This window comes from Phycodurus eques, chromosome 17, assembly GCF_024500275.1.
Source record: "Phycodurus eques isolate BA_2022a chromosome 17, UOR_Pequ_1.1, whole genome shotgun sequence".
In the NCBI taxonomy this organism is placed as follows: domain Eukaryota; kingdom Metazoa; phylum Chordata; class Actinopteri; order Syngnathiformes; family Syngnathidae; genus Phycodurus; species Phycodurus eques.
The window spans coordinates 13,599,791-13,620,922 of record NC_084541.1 but is presented as its reverse complement, the minus strand read 5'-3'; the positions used below and the strand labels follow the sequence as shown (position 1 = coordinate 13,620,922).

The 21,132-nt window shown below is 38.0% G+C and overlaps 1 protein-coding gene and 1 non-coding gene across 5 annotated transcripts in view; one reads left to right on the top strand and one right to left on the bottom strand.

The window, feature by feature from the left end:
• Nucleotides 1–21,132, top strand: part of jade2 (jade family PHD finger 2) — a 58,191-nt gene that overhangs the window by 9,220 nt on the left and 27,839 nt on the right. For all 4 annotated transcript variants that reach the window (XM_061701732.1, XM_061701731.1, XM_061701730.1 and 1 more), the window contains one exon: nt 8,922–9,079. In XM_061701732.1, the coding sequence (XP_061557716.1) occupies nt 8,922–9,079 (158 nt within the window). The remainder of the gene's footprint in view (nt 1–8,921; nt 9,080–21,132) is intronic.
• Nucleotides 14,673–14,745, bottom strand: trnaf-gaa (transfer RNA phenylalanine (anticodon GAA)). The gene has a single exon. It is a non-coding gene; the product is annotated as a tRNA-Phe (tRNA).

The window sequence follows — 21,132 nt, the reverse complement described above, 5'->3', positions numbered from 1 at the left end:
TTTCAAATTAGAGTTTGAAACAGAGATTCAAGTTTACAAATAGGGTTTCAACATTGGTTGTAAAAATGGATTTAGCTTTTCAAATTTGTATTTCAAACCGGAGTTAAGCTTTCAAATATGGATTAGGCTGCATATAAGTGTTTCAAGATAGGCTTGTTGGTTCAAATTGCAAGCCAGGGTTAGGGTTTCCAGTTTGGGTTTTTAATTAATTAATTAGGGTTTTAAGCAAGGGTTACTGTGTTGAGTTAGGGTTTCAAGCCTGGGGTAGAATTTCAGAGTAGAGTTTAAATTTTGTCTTTCAAACAAGGATAAGGCTTGTTGTAGTTACACTATAGGGACAGAAGTATTGGGACACAGCGTTGAGTGTGTGACCAGTGAGGAGAGAGTGTCTTTCTCTGTTCCTATGTGGGAATCAAACCCTTGACAGCCTGTCATTACACACGCACACACACACGCGCATAAGTTAAATAGAGAGCCGCGTGTCTATTTATTGCTCATCCTCCGCTGTAGCTTTTTCCTCGAAGGACGACCGCCTCGCAGCTTTGACCGTTCGGGAAACTTACAGGAAGGCAAAGTTCGGTTCTTGTGGCCGACGCTTTTACTGGCACTGTTTTTTTTTTTTTTTTTTTTTTTTTTTTTTTTTCTCCTCTCTCTCTCTCCTTCCTTTAAAAGGAGCATGTGTGCATCCTGAGACGGCCCAACAACTTCCTGTGTGTGTGTGTGTGTGTGTACAAAGTGGCTTCAAGCACGTCTGGGGAAATGTGCCTGCTTGCTTGTAGCCCGTGGGGAACCGTTGACACTTGTCAAAACATGGCAACATCATACCCCCAGGACACGGACACACACACGAAAAGATAGAGTATTTGTTGTAAGGTGCAAATCAATATGGAAACACAAACCTCCCAAAACACACATTTGTTCCAGGTGGACTTTTAGTATGAACAAGGAGTGTATGCATGCATTCATTCCTAGCTCTACTTTTATGTTAGGGCTCAATCCAGAGTTAGGGTTTTAAGGCCAGTTTAGCGTTTCAAATGAGATATTCAAGCCAGGGTTGGGGGTTTAGACCAGGGTTAGGTTTTAAAGCCTGCATTAGGATTTCAAATTAGACTTTCAAGTCTGTGTTAGCATTTCAAAGTAGGCTTTCAAGCTTGTGTAAACTTTGACTATACAAAACCAACATTTTTTATTTGTTTACCATACAAAAAAATATGTGTGTCTGTGTGTGCTAGCTGGCCAACAGCTGTTCTATCTCATTATGGTCTGGTAGAAACAGCTGTGCAACGCCATGGTGACCTGATGAGCACAGGAACAGAAATGTGTGTGTGTGTGTGTGTGTGTGTGTGTGTAAAACATCTGTATTTGCTCCAATAACTAATAGCTGTTATGTAGTATGAATTAATGTGTATATGCGCACACATACATACACATTAACATACACACAGAAATGCGCACTCACGTGTTAACACACACACGTTAACGTTCACACACACATACACACATTCATTAACAAACACAACCACAAGTTCAAAGCCACGTGTGATAGCTAGTTAAGTGGTTAGTCACTTACTAGGAACTTGTTAGCGCTCTAGCTAAGCAGTTAGTAAGCTTGCTAAGTAGTTAGATTCTTACTTAGGTAGCTAGCTAAGTAGTTACTTACTTAGCAAGCTAGTCAGTTGGTTCACCAGTAATTAGTTAGTTTTCGTACTGATAGCTTGCTAAATATAAACTTGCTTACTTACCTATTTAGCTAACTAGGTAGTTAGTGACTAGTTACCCTTCTAAATATTTAGTCAATTAGTTACTAAGTTCGCAAGCCAATTAGGTACTTAGATAGCTGAGTGTTAAATTAGTAACAAGCTAACTAGTTAGCTTAGTTATGTAGTCAGTTTGTCAGTTCGCTAAGTAGTCAGTTTGTTAGTTATGTCTGACTAATAGTTTGCTAAATAGTTACTCGCTTACTTGGCTATTTAGGTAGTTAGTCTGCTAAGTAGTTATTGCATTACTTATCTAGCTAGCTAAGTAGTTACTCAGTTATTTACCTTGTATTTCAAAGTCGTTGGGTACTTGTAGCTTGCAAGTTAAGTGGTTAGTTACTTTGTTAGTTAGCTAGCTAAGCAGTAAGTTAGAGCTTTCCAAGTAGTTAGGTACTTAGTTAGTCAAGTTTTTAGTCAGTTACTTAATTAGCTACCCCAAGTGATTAGTTACCTTGCTAAATAGCGAATTACCTAGTTAGCGAGCTAATTAGTTGGGTACTTACTTTCTTAGATAGCTAAGTGTTTAGTTAGTTAGGTTGGTAGTTACTGAGTGAGCTAGTTAGCTAAGGCCTGATACACACATAAAGACTTCAAATCTTAAAGATTTTTTATTTGTGACAGACCCACACGTAAAGATATAAAAAATTGGCATTTAGGTTTTTATCGTATGGTGTGTGGTGTGCTTCGATAATATCAACACAGACATAAAGATTCTGTTCAAATGCCAACCTCGAAATCTTGCGCGATCACGTGTAAGCTCACATAACCAAAGAAGAAGAAATGCTTCCGGCTTTGCGCCAATGTTTACCGAACGTTCCCGAAGGTTGCCGGAGCCCGGAGCCTTGTAAAATGGCGTTGTCCACAAAAAACAACTTGCTTTGGAAAATACATCTTGCCGTCTGGGGAATCCGCTTTTACCCAAAAAAACTACTTAGGGTAAGACGTGCTTGTTTTTATTCATATTAAGGTGGTTTCGTTTTGTTGAGTCAGGGTGCTTCTTGATTGGCTATATTCCGTTCCATGTCACAATTCACGGCATCATAAGTCGGAGAAGTAGGCTCTCCCCCACACACATGAAGACTTCGTCGTAAACATTGAACACATTCATTATTTAAGATTGTCGGCCCTGACGTGTTTCGGAATCGAAAATGGGACGAATCCACTCTTGACACACATCAGACGTAAGGACAATCTTATAGGATAACCTCAAAAGATTTAAGATTATCTGGCGTTTGACATGCTTAGTCGGGAAGAGGCAGAATCGGCACAACAATGGGCCAATTGTCTTTAGGTGTATACTGGGCCTTAAGCACTTTTCTTGATCCACACACTAAAGGGGGGTAGTAAGTACAGTGCCCCACGGAGGTGAAAAATCATATGACATTTGAAGTTTGAAGGCAGTTACAGTATACGCCATACTACATGAGTGCTAGGAAACATATTCAAACTGTGACAGAGTCACAAAGACACTTTGAAGAAATTAAAGAGTCATTATTTCTATTTCAAAAGGGAACATTTGTTGACCAGCGTTCTGGAACAGATGGCATTCCCTAAGAATGGAAAAATTTGATATTTTATGTCAAGTATTTCCGTTATGTATCAGACAGTGTTGGTGATATCTTGAAGATATGATGGCAGCATGCCTTTAACCCCACAAGCAATTAATCATGTATTTGTTATTTTTTGATTTTTAAAGCAGTGGTTTCCATAATTGGGTCACGTCTTCTTCCTCGCAGACGTTTGTTAGCACGTTCATCTATTTACACCCCACTGAAAAAGTGAGAGGAGAAGAAGGGGTGGGGGGGGGGGGGTCTCTAAAGTCTCCTTCATTCTCGAGCCTGTCAGTGACCCACTTTTTTTCTTTGTAGGTTTTCAGAGCATGTTTGCTGCCTCACACCCACTGTTACGCTCTTACTCTACTCTGCTTCATATTCATGCTGTCACGCAGCCTTCACACCTGGGAGGCGCGCTTTCCTGAATTAGGGTTTCAAGCCTGTGTTGGGGTTTCAAGTTAGGATTTCTAGCCAGGCTTCAAACCAGGGTTAAGCTTTTAAAACTAGGCTTACAAGCACCGGTTATGATTTCAATTTAGAGATTCACACATGGGTATGGGTTTCAAGCCTGGGTTAGAGATTCAATGTAGGGTTTAAAATTAGTGTTTCAAAACTGGATTAGGGTTTCAGTCAGTGTTTAAAATCAGGGTTTCAAAGCGAGGCTTACAGTTTCAAAGTGTTTAAACAAGGATTAGGGTTTTTAATTAGAATTTCGAGCTTGGATTAGGGTTTGAAACAAGAATTAGGGTTTTTAATTAGTGTTTCAAGTGAGTTAGGGTTGCAAATTTGCGTTTTAAGTTTGGGTATAGAAGTAGGGTTTCAATTTTGGGATTCAAGCCTCGATTAGGGCTTCAAAGTAGGGTTTAAAAAATTTTCAAATTGCAGTTTTGAACCTGGGTTAGGATTTCAAATTAGGCTTTCAAATTAGGGTTTCAAGTTTGGGTTTCTGATTAGAGTTTCCAGACACGGTAAGGGTTTCTAGTTAGTTTCAAACCCGCATTAGGATTTTAAGCTTTTTTTTTTTTTTTTTTTTTTTTAAGGGTTTCATGACAAGGTTAGGGTTTCAAATTAACCTTTCAAATTTGAGTTTTTGGACAGGGTTGGGGGTTCGAAGTTAGGGTTTCAAGCCTGCATTAGGGTTTTAATCTTGTGTAAGGCTTTCAAATTTGTGTTTCAAACATTAAAGCTAATGCGCACCCCTTATGAATTGCACATAATGACAGGTGCAGGCTCCATTTGCGAGCATGATCCCTTTTGAGCAAGTGACACATCCGTGGACTTTTTTCTCCGTGTCTTTCGTCTCAATGCGTCTTCCAAAAGGAGCGTCGCTAGCGAGCGTCGCGCCAGTGGCAGGATGTGACACCATTTCTCGTCCCGAGGAGGAAATCCCATTCACGTTTCTATCGCATCTTTTTATGTCCATTGACGGCTTTTACGCCTCACGTCTGCCGATTATCCGTCCCGGTGGGGAAAGAAATCAAAAGGACGAGCCGCCATCTTGATTGTGACTCATTCATGCTAACAGGAGCCAAGAGAAAAAACATTTATTTCTTCCACCCTTCTGGATAACTTTTTTTTTGTGGGATCCTAGTGTTTGATGGCCTTTTTCTTTCACACCAAATTCATCCTGTGGTTCAAGCGTGCTTCAAATATGATTTTTTTCAAAGTACGGTTTTAAATTAGGAATTCCATTCTGGGTTAATTCAGGGTTTCAAAATAGGGTTATGAACAAGGATTAGGTTTTTAAATTGGGTTTTAAATTAGGTTTTCAAATTTTGGATTCCATCCTGGGTAAGAGATTCAAAGTAAGGTTTCAAATTAGGGTTTCAAGTCATGGTTGGGCTATCACAGCAGGGTTTCAACCAAGTGTTAAGGTTTCAAATTAGATTAAGATTTCAAATTAGGTTTTAAAATTAAGGGTTCAAGTTTGGGTTAGAGATTCAAAGTAGGGTTTGGAATTAGAATTTCAAGACAGTGTCAGGGTTTCAAACCTGGATTAGGGTTTTGAGCTATGGTTAGAGTTTCAAAGTAGGTTTGAAAATTAGGATTTTAAACCTGGATTAGGGTTTAAAATGAGGGTTTCAATCTTGAGTGAGACCGTAATAATAGTAAATAATTAATTATTACTTTATTTATTAGCTCATCCATTTTACATTGAAACCTAGAGTTTCAAAGTATGGTTTTGAGCTAGGGATGGAATTTCAAAGTAGGGATTCACGACAAGGTTTGTGTTCAAAGTAGGGTTTCAAATTAGGATTTCAAGACAAGGTTAGGTTTAGAAAGTAACTTGATTTAGGGTTTTTATTTAGGGTATCAAGCAATTATTAAGGTTTCAAGATAGGTCAATTAGGTTTTCAAATTGGGGATTCAAGATTGGATTTGGAATTCAAAGTAGGGTTTAAAATTACAGGTTTAAAACATGGTTCGGGTTTCAAACACGGATTAGTTTCAAATTAGGGTTTCAGGATAGGGTTTCAAATTAGGGTTTCTATCCTGGATGAATGTGTGGAATTTGTTTTTAAAATTTTCAAAGTAGGGTTTTAAAATCAATGATTATGGTTTGAAGCCCGGGTTAGGGTCCCTTGTTAGAATTTCAAGCCTGGTTTAGGGTTTCAAATTAAAAGCAAAAAAGCCAAATGAAAAGATGCACGGCACCACACTGTGCTTTTGAATGGTGGTGATTAATATCTTTTTCATCACACACATGCACACACAGACACACACTCTCCTCCTGTGGACCTTCCAAGCTCCTGTGCTAAAATTAGTCTCCTCTGTGTGAGTGGCGACATCTGCTGTGACGTACTCTTGGGTCGCCATGGCGATGATGCTTCCACATCCTTCCCTATAATGCCTTAAGAAGACTTTGGCAGGTGCCTTCATCCCGGTGAAAATTGACATTTGGTAAGGATTCCGGTACTAAACCCTTAAAATTGGCTTCGGCGTTCTGGAATGTTTTGAAAATTCAGCCCCCAAAGCCAGTTCCACTTAGCAACATGACATTTGGTGGGCATGTCTATCATGAGGTGGCCCACAAAAAAAGTCTCAAGAAGCCATGCCTGAAAAGACACAGGAAGTTGGCCATTTTGGTTTGAAGCAGCCATTCATTTTGGGGTCAGACTCGCTAGAAAATATTAGCTTTTTTTTTTTTTTCTTTTTTTTTTTTAAATAATTCAGCCCCCAAAACCAATTTGACTTAGCAACAGCAAATTTGGTTGACATGACTGTCATGAGTAGACCCACAAAAAAGTCTGAAGAAGCAATATCCAGAAAAACTAAAGAAGTTGGCCATTTTGATTTGAAGCGGTTACTTTCTAGTCTGACTTGCTATAAAAAAACAATTTTTTTTTTAAATTTTTTATTATTATTATTTTTTAATTATTCCCCAAAGACAGTTTCACCTAGCGGCATGAAATTTTGTTGGCATGTCTCTCATGAGTAGACTGCTCAAAAAGTTTCAAGGAGCGATGCCTGAAAAAACTCAGGAAGTCTGCCAATTTTGTTTGAAGCAGACAGTTTAGCCTCAATTTCCAGGGGTCCTTCAACAAACTTTTGTCCGATTGTCCGATTATACCAAATTTTAACCTTGTCAACTCGACAGATGAGTGGCACTGCGGAAAAGTGTTTTTCGTCATTGCATGTGGGTGGAATATGTTTGGCGAAATTTGATAACGTGCTATCAAACAAATCTAATAAGTCAACAACACAAGGTCAGCGTTGACCCAAAGTCTGAAGGGAAGAAATTCATAGGCACCCCCTACTGGCAGAGAACTATGGGTGCAATAACAGCACTCCCTAAATGCCGCAGACAGGCATTAAAATGAATTACTCTATGTGCCGTATGTCAAAGTTTTTGTTTTTCCTGTGTTAAAGTGACATTTTGTGTGTGTGTGTGTGTGTGTGTGTGTGTGTGTGTGTGTGATGTCAGCTGGCCTTTAAAAGCACTTAGAGCACTTTGTCACTGCTCTGTGGGAAAGTGACTCAGCAGTGTAGTCAGCGCGAGTGTGCGCAAGCGACACACGCACGCACACACACACACACACACACACACACATGCATATGTATAAAGTGTGTGTCCATGTGCGCAGAAGCATGTATCTGCGTGGGCGTGTTACCTGGTGTCACTGTTGTGTGTCGTGGTGCATTAATTTGGATGTGAGCACTTCCTAGTTTTAAATGTCACCCTTCCCCTCCCTCAAACACACACAGACACACACACATGCACAGAGGGTGAGAGAAATGCAGAAGTTGTTTGTGTAATGTTTGTGTTCTTGCAGTATTGGTTTCATTGTTGGCTTTAAGTATTTGTGTTCTGATGAGCAATGATTGCATCATTTGAAGTAGCAATGTCCATCATATTTCAATTTGGAACCTAGGCTTGTATTAGTTCGATAAGTGTTTCCTACCTTTTGTTGATAAAGGCCCATATTTCTACATTAGAAACATATCAGGGCGCACCAACAAGAAAACATGTAACAAAAAGTATATATAGTGTAATGATGATCCTGTCTCAGTTTTCTGATAAATTTGCTAACTGTCTTAAATCTGGGCCTGTTTAATTGAAGATAAAGCTATTGTTCTGTTTATGAATGGAAATAGATGGATACACCGGTTAATTGTACATTATGCCATCTAGTGGAAGAGCATTTGCTTGTTCTGCCTGTCACTATTTGTCGCTGGCATAGATAGATAATAATAAAAAAGATAACTTATTTGTAGTAAGTTAATAAATAATTCTTCGACCAATTAAGTAAAACTGGATCATTTCCGTGGTGGTAGGGAACCACGGGTTTACCAGGCAATCGTGGATTTGTTTCATGTCATTTTTGGTTTCATTTGATATTTTTGTTAAATTTTTTTTCTTCTAATATTTATTTTATTGTAGTTTATTTGTATTATATATATATATATATATATATATATATATATTTTAAATGGTTTAGTTTGTATTATATAGTTATATCTTTAAAAAATATATATATTTTCTATTTTTTATTTTATATTTATTCTTTCAATTATTTAATTTGTTTGACTTTGTTTTATTTTGTATGTATTTTATTTTATACATTTATATTCTTTGTATACTGTTACTGTTTGTCTGTTTTATATTTAATCATCACATTTATTTATTCTTCTCAAAAATGCATCTTTTTAAAAACATTCTTTTGTTTACATACTGTTTTAATTCAACACTGCACTGAAGTCAGAAATAAAAATTTTACATTTTCATTTATTTATATATATATATATATATATATACTTAATTTTATAGTTTATATATTAAAAATTGTATTTCCTATATATATTATGTCATATTTTTCCTTTTATATAAACTTATTGTTCATCGCGTATATGTATTTTATTTTATCTGTATGTTTATATCTAGTATTGTTTTTAAAACCTGTCCTAAAATAAATCACTTCAACAATACAGTTAATAATATACATTGGCTTGTATTCATGATGTATTCAAGGCTGCTAGGAAGCGGTCCAACTTCACAGCGTTATGTAAAAAAAACTTGGCTGACAACTTGATTAAAGCTGTCATGTGTCATATTCCCTGTTTTTTGTTGGGTTTCGTCCAAGTGTGGTTGAAAATAACACATTTTTTTCAGGTGTTTCGCACCGATTTCATCACGGCCATGAAGCTTCCCGACTCGGCGCAGCTGGGCCTGGATGACTTTTACGTGCTGTCGGACCCTTGGAGGCAAGAGTGGGAGAAAGGAGTCCAGGTGCCGGCCAACCTGGAGACCATCCCGCAGCCTGTGGTCAGGTAAGACAACACCAACGCAACATGCTGGTACACACAATTGTTTCATGCTGAGTCACTAAAATATCAGTTTAAACCAAAGTGGCAGACTTCCTGTGTCTTTTCAGACATTTGTTTGGCTACTTGTGATAGACAAGCCTACTGAATTTCATCTTGCTACGTGTAACTAGCTTCTGGCGCTGAATTTTCAAAATTTTTTTTGTGTTTTATGACAAGACATCAAACCTCCCTAAAATGGCCACTTTGAATAAAAATAGCAGACCTCCAATATCTTTGCGGGCATGGCTTCTTGAGACTTTTTTTCTCGGTTATAATCATGATTGACATTCCCACCAAACTTCATGTAAAATGAAACTGGGTTTTGGGCTTGAATTTGCCCCAAATATTAGCATTTTATGGTGTTTCATCCAACTTTGCAAAAATGGCCATTTTGATTAGAAATGGCCGAATTCCTGTGTCTTGTTGAGTGATTTTTAGTGCATTTGATCCCCAAGAATAAAAAGCAGTTCAGGGCGAAAGACGACATCAATAGATGATCGTTTGTGGGGCGAACACGGGAAGAGATCAATGTCTGGCCAAGTGTTTTACACTGGCTAATGGGCTCACATCTCCCTCACACACGCACACGCTCGCATACGCACACGTTTGAGCAGATGGATTTGCACCCGAAGGCAGCGACGGAGAAGCAGATTGTCAGGAAAAAGACACATGGTCTAGATAAGCGTGCGTGAATGAAGGCGAACCTTTGATGTTCTGTATATGATGACAGCTTCTAATGGAGGATGCCCAGATAAAACAAGCAATACAGTGTGAATGGATGGAGACTCACATCACGCACGCTTTTCGCCTTTCATTCAGCGTTCGTCACTCTCACGTCGCTCCTCCACATCCTCCCTTTTCCTCTTGGAAATCATCCCTTAACTGTGTTCATATCGTGAGCATGCCAGAGCAGCAGGTGGCGCTCTAACCGACAACCGTAAGTTTGTTGTCGCCAGTCAGGAGCAGCAGAAAGTCAATTCCACTTTGTACTATAAAAGTATGACTTTTTTTTCGTATTATTTTACAAATCTATTTACCAAATATTCCCACTATATTCTTGTAAGATGGCAACTTATTTCAGGTAATATTTCAAATTCCTTCTCACAATATTACCTTCTTTTGTTTTCCAAATTAACCTTTTCCTCATATTAGAAATGTACAGTCATAATATTACCTCTTTTTTTTTTTATTGTAACACACATTTCTCAAAACTCAAATCACAATTTTACCACTTTTCCATTGAAAGCCCCAGATATTTGTATTTATTTAATTCATTTATTACATGTTATTTTATTTATTTTTACTTTTACATACAGTTTATTCTCGTAACATCACAATTTAATTCTTGGAAAATTCTAACTTTTTTTAATCATAATACAATTTTTTTATATCATGTTGTTCTTAAAATTGTGACTTGTTTTCTCATATCACAAATGTATTTTCCTAAAATCGCGACTTTTATTCTTGTATGATTATGTGGGTTTTCCTCATTAAAAAAATTTATTTCACGATATTACCATTTTTTTTTTTACATTTATGTAAAACTTTTTGTCATATCCAAAATTTGGTCTCCTAAAATCAACACTTTAAACTTGTGATATTGCCATTTTTTTCCTTACTGTTCCAAATTTATTTTCATCATATATCCACTTGATACTTGTAAAATTGTTACTTTTCTCCTTCTTAAAAATGTACGCTCTCCTAAATCTAAATTTAAAAAAAATTTTCCTCATAAGATTTTTAATTCATTCTCGTGAAATCAATATTTCTTTTCCTCATACAATGACAGATTTATTCTGGCAATATTACTTTTTTGTTAATAAAATTACAACTTTTTTTTCTTCTTAGTATTCGAACATTTAGTCTCACTTTATTGTAGTAAAATTATGACTTTTCCCCTCATGAAATGACAGATTTATTGGCATAGTATTGTGGAAAATTCCTCTTTTTTTCCACATGAACTTAAAATTTGGTTGGGTAAACAAGGATGAAAGAAGTACAGACTTCCTCTTGTTCCTCTTGACTTTGCACTCAAGCTCGCTCTTTGCCTGCAACACTTAATCCAGGAATGAAGAGCGACGGCTGAGGGAGAAAAGTGAAAGAGGTAGACGAGTATTTTGTCAAAGCCAGACGCGCCCGCGGCTCCTTCCTTTTTTTTCCCTTCTTCTTACTCTCCACTCCAACAATTTTTAGCGATGATGTCATCATTCATTGCAAGGAAGAAAAAAAAACTAGGACGAGGAAAATATGTCTGCGCCTGTGGCTCGAATACAGTGAGAGCAATGAAAGGGAAAAAAGAGAAGCTTTGACATAGAGTCAAGCTTTCATTTGTTCTGACTATAGCTCTTCAACATTCTAAAATATACCGGAATACACTATTTCTTTTACTTCTTTTTACAATTATGCTTTGCATATTTAGACTGGGGAAAATGGTGCCAATTCAAAATTTTTGACATCGTTTTTTAGAGTTGTTTGCCAATGATTTTTAATATTATTTCAATCGATTTATTATATTTTTAAATGCATTTGTAACCCCAAAATGTTTTAATAATGACAATTTAAAAACAAAATGTTTGACCTGTGTTAATTGTCATTTAAAGAAATATTTTTTAAAAGTCTGAAATTATTTTATTTAATTTTTATGGTATTTCATTTTTAAAAAATAAACTTTTTTTATTAAAATGTAATTACAATAGTGTAAAAATGATTTGTTTGACTTGTATTTAAATAAATAATAACAAGATTTTTCTAAATCATTTAACTTTTAATTTTACGTCAATAGTGCTTTGATTTACGAGTTTACATTATTCCGTGACCACAATCGTAGCTCAAAACATTCGTATCTAAAATAATCTTTCCCCAATGAAATGAGTGGAAATGTCATTGATCCATTCTAGCCACCCAAAAAAGACCAACAGAATTTTTAAAAACATTTTCCTTAATAAGAATAACAGCACTCTACATCATTGGACTTAAAAAAAAACATAAAGTAATAGCATAATTAAATAGAATGTAAAGAATTAAACAATTTGTGCATCATGATAATTCAATGGGCATTTTCAGTATAATACACACAGACATGTAGTATACGTAGATTTGATGAGGGAACATCAAAGACCGCCACAACAAAGCTCCTGTAGTGTTAGACGTTCTTCTCAGAGGATAAAGAATATATGCCAGTGAGTATTGTCATATGCTGTATTTGCATGTGTTGCTACCGCTTGTGTTTAAATGTAAGTTGTTTTAAGTTAATAATAATTATTAATTGGTGTTTTGCATTGTGTGTTCGCATTAAACTGGCAGACTTTCATAAGACAAAGTTAAAGTGGTTTGGTTAAATACACAACGTGTAAGTCTTTGTTATATCTTTAGTTTGACAGTAAACTTCAACTTCAACACAGTATAGTGCTAACTAAAATTTTTGCTCACAACTCTCAACGAAAATTTGGCCAAACGAGGACTTGTATGTTGAAAAACTTGTATACAATATAATATATATAAATTATATATATATGTATAATATATATAAATTTGTATTCAGAAGGTTTCAAAATTAATTTATTTAAAAATTATATTTGCTGACATTTTATCTCTTACAAACGCCATATCTTTTTCTCTTTTTTTTATGATCCCCAGTTGTATTTATTTTATTGATTTATTACATTTTATCAGATTTCTTCATTATTCAACCTGCAATTACCTTATATAATTCCCTCTTCTATTGCATTATAGCTTCAATAAGTTGTCATGTTGTTGCAGTATGGTGACATTCTTGTAAAGTAGTCAGAGTCTAGTAAAAGGTCAGAAGGGAACATAAATGTACCAAAATCAAAATGAAAGAGTAGAAATGAGTGGTGAGGCCTTCGGGGACCGACGCAGCTGCTGTCTTTTCCAGAATCATTTGCTTATTTGCTCCACAGCAACAATGCATGGGCATCCCCCAAAGATTAAACTTTGTTTTTTCGATCTTTATCACGTAGAAAAATGAGACAGAGCAGTGCAAGCATGCGTAGTGGGCGTCAAACTCCTAGTTTCCACGTCTTGTGTTTGCTTTGAGTCGTAAAGGGACCATTTTTATGTCAATTATGTTTGGAGCCGTCATAATAAAGAAAACTTTGATTAACTGTATAGAAAGTCTTTAAAGTGACTTTCTTGATGTTCCCACAAGTGTAAGCAGATGTCTTATATGAATACATTTAACATGAGAGTGTTGTATTGTTTTTTAATGGAGATTTATAAAAAAGCGATGGAATTGCAAGGATACATTTATATTATGACGAAAATGTAATTGTTGTAATATCAAAATAAATGTGTCATATTCAGAGAAAAAATAATTATAAAAAAAATAGAGTAGAATAATTTTTAATAATTTGAGAATGTATTTGTGTAAAAAAAAAGTTATTTTACAAGATTGGAGTGGTAATCATGTCGCAATATATTTGTATTTTTACAAGAAATACATTTGTAATTTTACACAAAAGTTATTAAAATATAGATAAATAATATGATCTAATAATGTAATATGTAACATACAAAGATAATAGATAAAATAATTAAATTTATCGGAATAAAGTTATGAGAGATTGTAGTTGCAATATTGTGAGAATAAATTTGCAATTTAAAAAAAAATCTAATTTGGTCAGAATTATGAGATTTTATGGGACTAAATTTGTAACAAGAGGAATGCTTTGTCATTTTATCAGAATAAAGTGGTAATAATGTGAGAATAAATTTGCAATTTTACAAGAAAAACTATATAATTGTATGATAGTAAATTGGTGATTTTATTTGTAGTAATATCAGCGGAAAAAATACCCCAGTAAAATGGTGATTTTGTGAGTGTCAATTTCGTATATTACCAAAAAAAATGTAAATAACTTTTTTTTACAATAAAGTTGTGATTTTAGGGAATAAAAATGTAATATTACAAGGGGAAAAGTCTTTTTTTTTAAGACCTAAGGGGAAAAATTATTAAAAGAATAATGCTATGTTATAAGATAAAAAACGTTACTTTTATGACAATAAAATTGTGACTTTATGAGACTCAATTTTCAATAGTGCTACGGGAAAAAAATTGCAATGTTGTGAATAAAGTTGTGATTTGATAAGAATATGTATGTAATGTTGCAAATATAAATTATCAGAACAAATTGGTAATATTGTAAGAGTAGTCATATCAAAAAGAAAAAAGTAATAATTTTATGAGAATAAAATGGGTATGTTAGGAGATGTCTGCAGGAAAAGAGTTGCAGTTTCACAAGCAGAGTGAAAATATTGATGATATTGTGAAAGTGCGTTTTTATTTTTATGAGGAAAAAAAAGTGATAATACTTTTTAATTTTTTGACAAAGATAGTTTTACAACAGTAAAGCAGCACTATTGTGAAAATAAACAAGCAATTTTATAAGACTGTTTTTATTTTAAAAGAATAAAATTGTAGTGATTTTATGAGAATACGTTTTTAGTATTAGAAGGAACAAATTTCTAAATATTACACAAAGTCATTTGTGAAGTGATTTGCAACCTGGTTTAACAATAAAAAGCACAGCAAGCCGTGTGCCGAAACCCGGGATCGAACCAGGGACCTTTAGATCTTCAGTCTAACGCTCTCCCAACTGAGCTATTTCGGCATGCTGGTCTGTGGACAGGGTGAACTATGACCCTCATCATAGGGGGCCGGGGGGCTTGCAGGTTCAATATTAGTCATTGGGCACTTCCTGTTTTGACACAATAAGCTTTTTCTGGGTTTCCAGCATGTGATTTGTTCTCTGGCTTGCTGTGTAATCACATGCCCAACGCTGAAGGCCATAAAACGTCCCAGAGTTCACGGCCCGGAGCATCTTCCACTTGTGGTTTTTGCTTTCACTTTGAAGCAGGGACGAAGGAATGCTGCACATCCGCGGATGGCTCACATCTCAAATAAGTTAGGGATGGATCCATCCCAGTTCACAGATCACCACAAAAGACACGAGATGCGGTATATAAACGCGTAGATTGGTTGCCGCAAAAACCACAAGAACGGGGTCGTGAACCGGCGGAATTGCCTTGTTTTCTTCCCGACATCATTTTGGGGAAAAGCGCATTCATTTATCAAACCAAGTCTTTCCCGAAAAGCGGGAACATGCTGACAAATGACTCATGGACAAAGGCAAGTCCAAAATTGATATGTTTAAAAAAAAAAAAAAAAAAAAAAACACTTAAAAAAATAGCACTCTATACAAGGTAGTATTGTACTTTATAAAAACATACAGTAATAACATAATTAAATAGAATGTAAAGATTTAAACAGGGCGGCACGGTGAACAACTGGTTAGTACATCTGCCTCACAGTTCTTAGGACCGGGGTTTAAATCCTGGCCCCGCCTGTGAGGCGTTTGGATATTCTCCGTGTGCCTGTGTGGGTTTTCTCCGGGTACTCCGGTTTCCTCCCACCTCCCCAAAACATGCATGTTAATTTAATTGAAGACTCTAAATTATCCGTAGGTGTGAATGTGAGTCCGAAATGGTTGTTTGTTTACTAGATGTGCCCTGCGATTGGCTAGCGACCACTTCAAGGTGTACCCCGCGTCTCACCCAGAGTCAGCTGGGATAGGCTCCAGCACATCCGCGACCCTAATGAGGATAAGCGATACAGACAATGGATGGATGGATGAATTAAACAGTTTGCCCAATATCATTGCATACATTCATTGTGTGGCTCCTTCTGCTGTGTGTGCCTTAGCCACCAGGAAGCAGTGTAATCCATATTTACATATATACACAAATAACGCGGTCACAACTACTCAGTAAGCAGCAGTAACATTCGTCATTTTTCACAGAGCATAAATAATTTATGCCTGTTCGTATTCTTATATTGTCTGTCTACATGTGTTGTTGCACTGTTAGTGTTTAAATATCCGGGGTTAAAGGATTATAACAACGTGACATCGGTGCTAGTTTTGTTAGCCTGTCTATGATTTTATGGATGGTGTATTAGCATTAAGCTAGTGGTCTTTTGTAAGACTAATTTACATGTTTGTTTTTAATACACCACAAGTAATTCTCTTGATTTTATGTTTAGTTTGAAAGTAAATTTCAGCTGACAGTGGCAATAAAACATTTTTGAAGAAGCATTGTAAACTATGTGCTGCTTGTTTTGAAGTTAAATGACAACTCATAACTCGGCTTGTAACTCTTAATTTTTGCTCACAACTCCACAAAAAAAAATCGGCTGTAATGCAAAAAACCTGCAAGTTGGGTCACAAATAAGTTGAGGTACCACTGTGTTGTGATTAAAACAAATTGTGGAATGGCCTTGTTTCCCTTGCGACATTATTTGGGAAAAGTGCATTCATTTATCAAGATAGACAAGTCATTCCTGAAAAACCAGAGCACGGTTCCAAATGACCGTTGGACAAGGACACCTGATCAGGATTCATCAGGCTAAAAAAATTCGGACTCATCTCCAGGTTTTTTGGGTTCGGTTCTGTCTGAAAAAAGGTGAATGGGTTTAGCTGGGAGTCTGACTCACTCTTTGGAAGCCAGCGCCATCCACAGATCCAGCTTCGCTTGTCATTCCGTCGAGGTCGGCCAGGCAGCCAGTCAGCCAGCGCGATCCAACTGGCTGGCTTGATTGGTTGGATGTCGTCCAATGGTAGAAGGGCAATGTCTTCTGCCCGGGAGGAGGATTCATGGTCGTCCTTTTAATGACAGGCGGACAGAGGATCTTTGAGGGGATTAATGAAGCAGCAGTCTTTGACCCGCTCGCACCCCCAACTATTTTCAGCGATTTTATAGTTGTTTGACACTTTAGTAAATCACACAGATAGTACTGATTGATGATGGTCAACTGAAACAATGGATGGATGCTAGACAGATTGGATGTATGGATGGTAGGATTGGGGGATAGATGGATGGGGTTGACCATGATGGGTTTTTGGGTGGATGGATGCTGAATCGATTGGATGGTTGGATTGGTGGATAGATTGATCATGTTTCAGTAGCTGGATGGATGTTTAGGTGGCGAGATTTATGGATGGTTGCTGGACAAATTGGATGGATGAAAACTCAGATGGGTGGAACGATCAGTGGGTGTTTGTGTGAATGGATGGATGGATTCATAGTTGGATGGTGGAATAGACTGATTGGTTTCAGTTGATGGATTGGATGGATGGGTTGACAGAACCCGGGTATTTAGGTGAAATGAGAGATTCCAAACAGATTGGATGTATAGACTTATGGGGTGGGTGGCTGGATCAGTCGGTGTTTCGGTGGATGGTCAGATGCTGAACTGTTTGGATGAATAGATGGATGGTCGATAGATTGCTGAGTGTTTGGGTGGATGCATGGATGTTAGATTGATTGGATGAGTGAAAGTAGGAGTTGTGATAGATCAGTGGAATCAATGGGTGCTGGACGGGTCGGATGAATAGTAGAATAGTTGGATAAATTGGTGGACAGACGGAGGGGTGGATTGATGGACAGACAGACAGACGGATGGATAGGACCGGTAGATCGGTGGGTGTTTCCGTGGATGGATGGTTTGCTTAATCCTGTACAGATTGGCTAATAGGATGGATGGATAGATTGGTGGATGTTTCGATGGATGACTGGGTGTACAAGTTGGATGGAAGGCTTGATGAGTGGCTGAGTGGATTGTTGGTTGGGACAAATAGAATCAAATTTGTGCGTGAATTGTTCTGGTTTTTGGGTGGGTGAGTTTGATTGGATGTATGTGTCACTGGTGCGACTGAAGTGCATGAAAAAGTCAATCTCCTCAGTGCTTTGTTATACAGGGTCAGCAGGTCTACTTCACTTTGATTTGTTTGCCTTTTGGCCGGTCTGAGCGCTGCTGCGTTCAAGTCCAAGTGCAGTTTTGAGAGCCAAAGAGGACCGCAGCCTGCATTTGTGAGCTCATCACCATCCAACTAATATGTCAGGAGCAAAAATGAACGCTCATTGCCAGGCCAGCTTCTTGTGAGGCTCAAAAGGTTGTGAAGGCAAACCAGGCAACGACATGAGGCTTTGTTTTTTTTGTCTGCAGTCATGCTGGGGATAGGGGTCTGCCAACGCTGACAATGGCCGTTGAAGGGTGTGCGTGGCATTAAAGGTTTGGGAAATGCTGTTCTTCAACAAATATCAACATAGCTACCCACTGGAGGGTTATTTTTTTTTCTTCTAATGGGTTGTGGGAGGTTGTTGTGGTGCCGGGGGTTGGGGTGTGCCAACTGTCAGGAGGTTAAAAAGTCAAGGAAAGGCAATTCTATGACATGAAATCAACCTCGCGCTAAGTGCTAAACAGGTATGTTTTTTTGGGGGGTGGCTTGTGTAGGTGTGCTGGGGTGCGCCAATGGTGCTGGGGTGTTGAATGGGGTCTGCGGCTTAAAAGGTTAGTGAAACACTGTTCTACAACATAAAAATCAATGGAGCCATGTGCCAAATGATGATTGTTTAGATGTTTCTTTTATGGTGGGTTGTCAGGATAGTGCTGTGCTAACTCTGTTGGGGGTTTGAAAAAGGGGTGCGCGGCTTAAAAGGTGAGGGAATGGCTGTTCTACGACATCTAATCAGTGTAGCTAAGAGCTAAACGCGGATTGTTTTTATTTATTTTCTGCTGGGTTGTCGGGAATAGCAGTGCACCGACTCTGTGTCTTACAGCAAATCACTGGCGCTATATGGGGATTTTTTTTTCGGTTTATTTTTTTATTTGAGCTCAAAGGACAACTGTCATGAGAACATTCTAAACCATGCAAACATCCCGCTTTCCCCTAGGCCTGACTAACTAAGAGATTTTCCAAAAGCGTCCTTCAAAACAGCGCCTGGCATTAGAAAGAAGAGAATCAAAGCTCGCTGAAGGTTATTAACAGACACTTTTTTTCATCTTTTGAGGATGTTCGCCAAGTCAGCAGCCCTGAGGGAAGCCACCAATTCTCTGGAGACAAACCTGCTTGTCACTTAGTTGCAATGGAGAGCGACTGTTGCATTGTGGGTAGTTGCGGTAGAACATTGTGTGGCCAGAATCTTTCATTTTCATGCTTTTGATGCAGTCTCCACCTTTGTTGGTGGTTTTTACCACATCCGGCTGACGCATAAACAAATACAATAAAATATGTGCAGCAGAACTGCACAAATAATGCAAAATATGGTTTGTTATTTACACGAAGTCTCACATTTTGATGTGGAGCATTAAGTTCACAGTCTCCACATCGCCCTCAGTCTCCACTCTGCTACATTAGCTTTTAACACTTCCCGATTATACTCCACAGTCTCCACTTTGCTGCGGTTTGCCCGAGTGTTTGCTCAGGTATATTAGCATAGCTTTGGACGCTTCACTGTTATACACCGCAGTTTTCACTTGGCCTCATTGGCCCTTAGTCTCACCTTGGATATGTTAACCTAGGTCTGGACGTTTCAGTACTATACTCCACTGTCTCCGCTTTACTGCTATAGCCCTTAGTATTGTCACAGATATGTTAGCTTTCCCTGTTAAGGCATTTCTGCTGTATATAGGCTTTGAGTGCTAATGCTAAACACAATCCTAAGGACAAAGCAATGTTCTCTTCTTAACTGTGTCTGATTAGAACGCTTCCTGCTAACGCTGCTGCTAACGTTAGCACAGGTGTCTTTGCTGGTTGTTTGCATGTTTGCATTAAGGTGACGCCATTGGGTTGGAAGTGTTTGCATGCAAACGTGTGTGCGTCATCTATACTTCATAGTATACACATACATATTGTATTGCTTCCTGGAACAACAGCATGACTCATACTCTTCCCACAATGGACTATAAAAGCAATTTACACACACACACACACACGCACACACACACAAGGGTGTGGTGACATCATTCTGACCAGGAAGTGTGTGTCTGATTACCTGGAATTATGGGCTCTACATCTCTCTCGGGGTCTTTGACATGCACACAGACACACACACACACACCTACACGCACACACACACACACACACATGAGTAGGTATTGTAAGATTTGATGATAGAGGGCTAGAAATTACAAAAATAAAGCCACATTCTAACGGACGTTAGCTTAGCCTGTTGCAGTTACACTTCACAGTCTCCCCTTGGTTGCAGTGGCCCTCAGTCTCCCCCTCGGATAAATTAGCTAACCCTGCTGCTCCCTAGACGCTGCACTGTTATGTTGCAGCACTTTAGCTCCAGGTGCTACACGGTTATACTCCATAGTCGCCACTTAGTTGCAGCTGCACCCAGTCTCCCTTTGGATATGTTTGTTTACTTTGTTGCTTGTTTGCACTTTTCTCTTGTGGGCCTCAGTCTCCTCTCAGGTATGTTATCTTACCCTGTTGCTTTTTTCCACTTTTGAGGAAATGGCTCAGAGTCTCCTCTTGATTATGTTAGCTTACCCTGTGCTTCTCTTTATGGAGCACAATTAAATTCCACAGTCTCCACTTTGCTGGAATGGCCTTCAGTCTTCCCTTGTGTATGTTATCTTAGCTCTGGACCTTGTACTATTATACTCTGCAATCTCCGCTCAGATATGTTAGCTTTTCCTGTTGCTGTGCCTTAAGCTCCAGACTGCACGATTATACTCCACAATCTCCACTTTGCTGGAGTGGCCCTTAGTCTCCTCTTGGATACAATAGCTTACTCTGTCGCTTTCTGGGCACTTCACTATTACACTCCACTGGCTCCACTTGCCTGCAGTTACCTGCTGTCTCCGCTCAGGTATGTTAGCTCTCTATACTTCCCTATTATACTACACAAGATCCACTTTGCTGCCCCTAGTCTCCTCTTAGATATGTTTGCTTACACAGTTGCTGTATATTAAGATCTGGATGCTTCGGTTATCTACTCCACAGTCTGCACTTAGCTACAGTTGCCCTTAGTCTCACTTTTGGATATGTTATCTTACCCTATAGCTGTGTAATAGCTCATGATGCTTCACTTGGCTGCAGATATGTGAGCTCACCCTACTGCTGTCCAAATGCTCGAAACTTAACACTCCGTAGTCTCCACTTGGCTGCAGTTGCCCACTTCTCTCTGATACACGAGCTTATCCTGTTGCT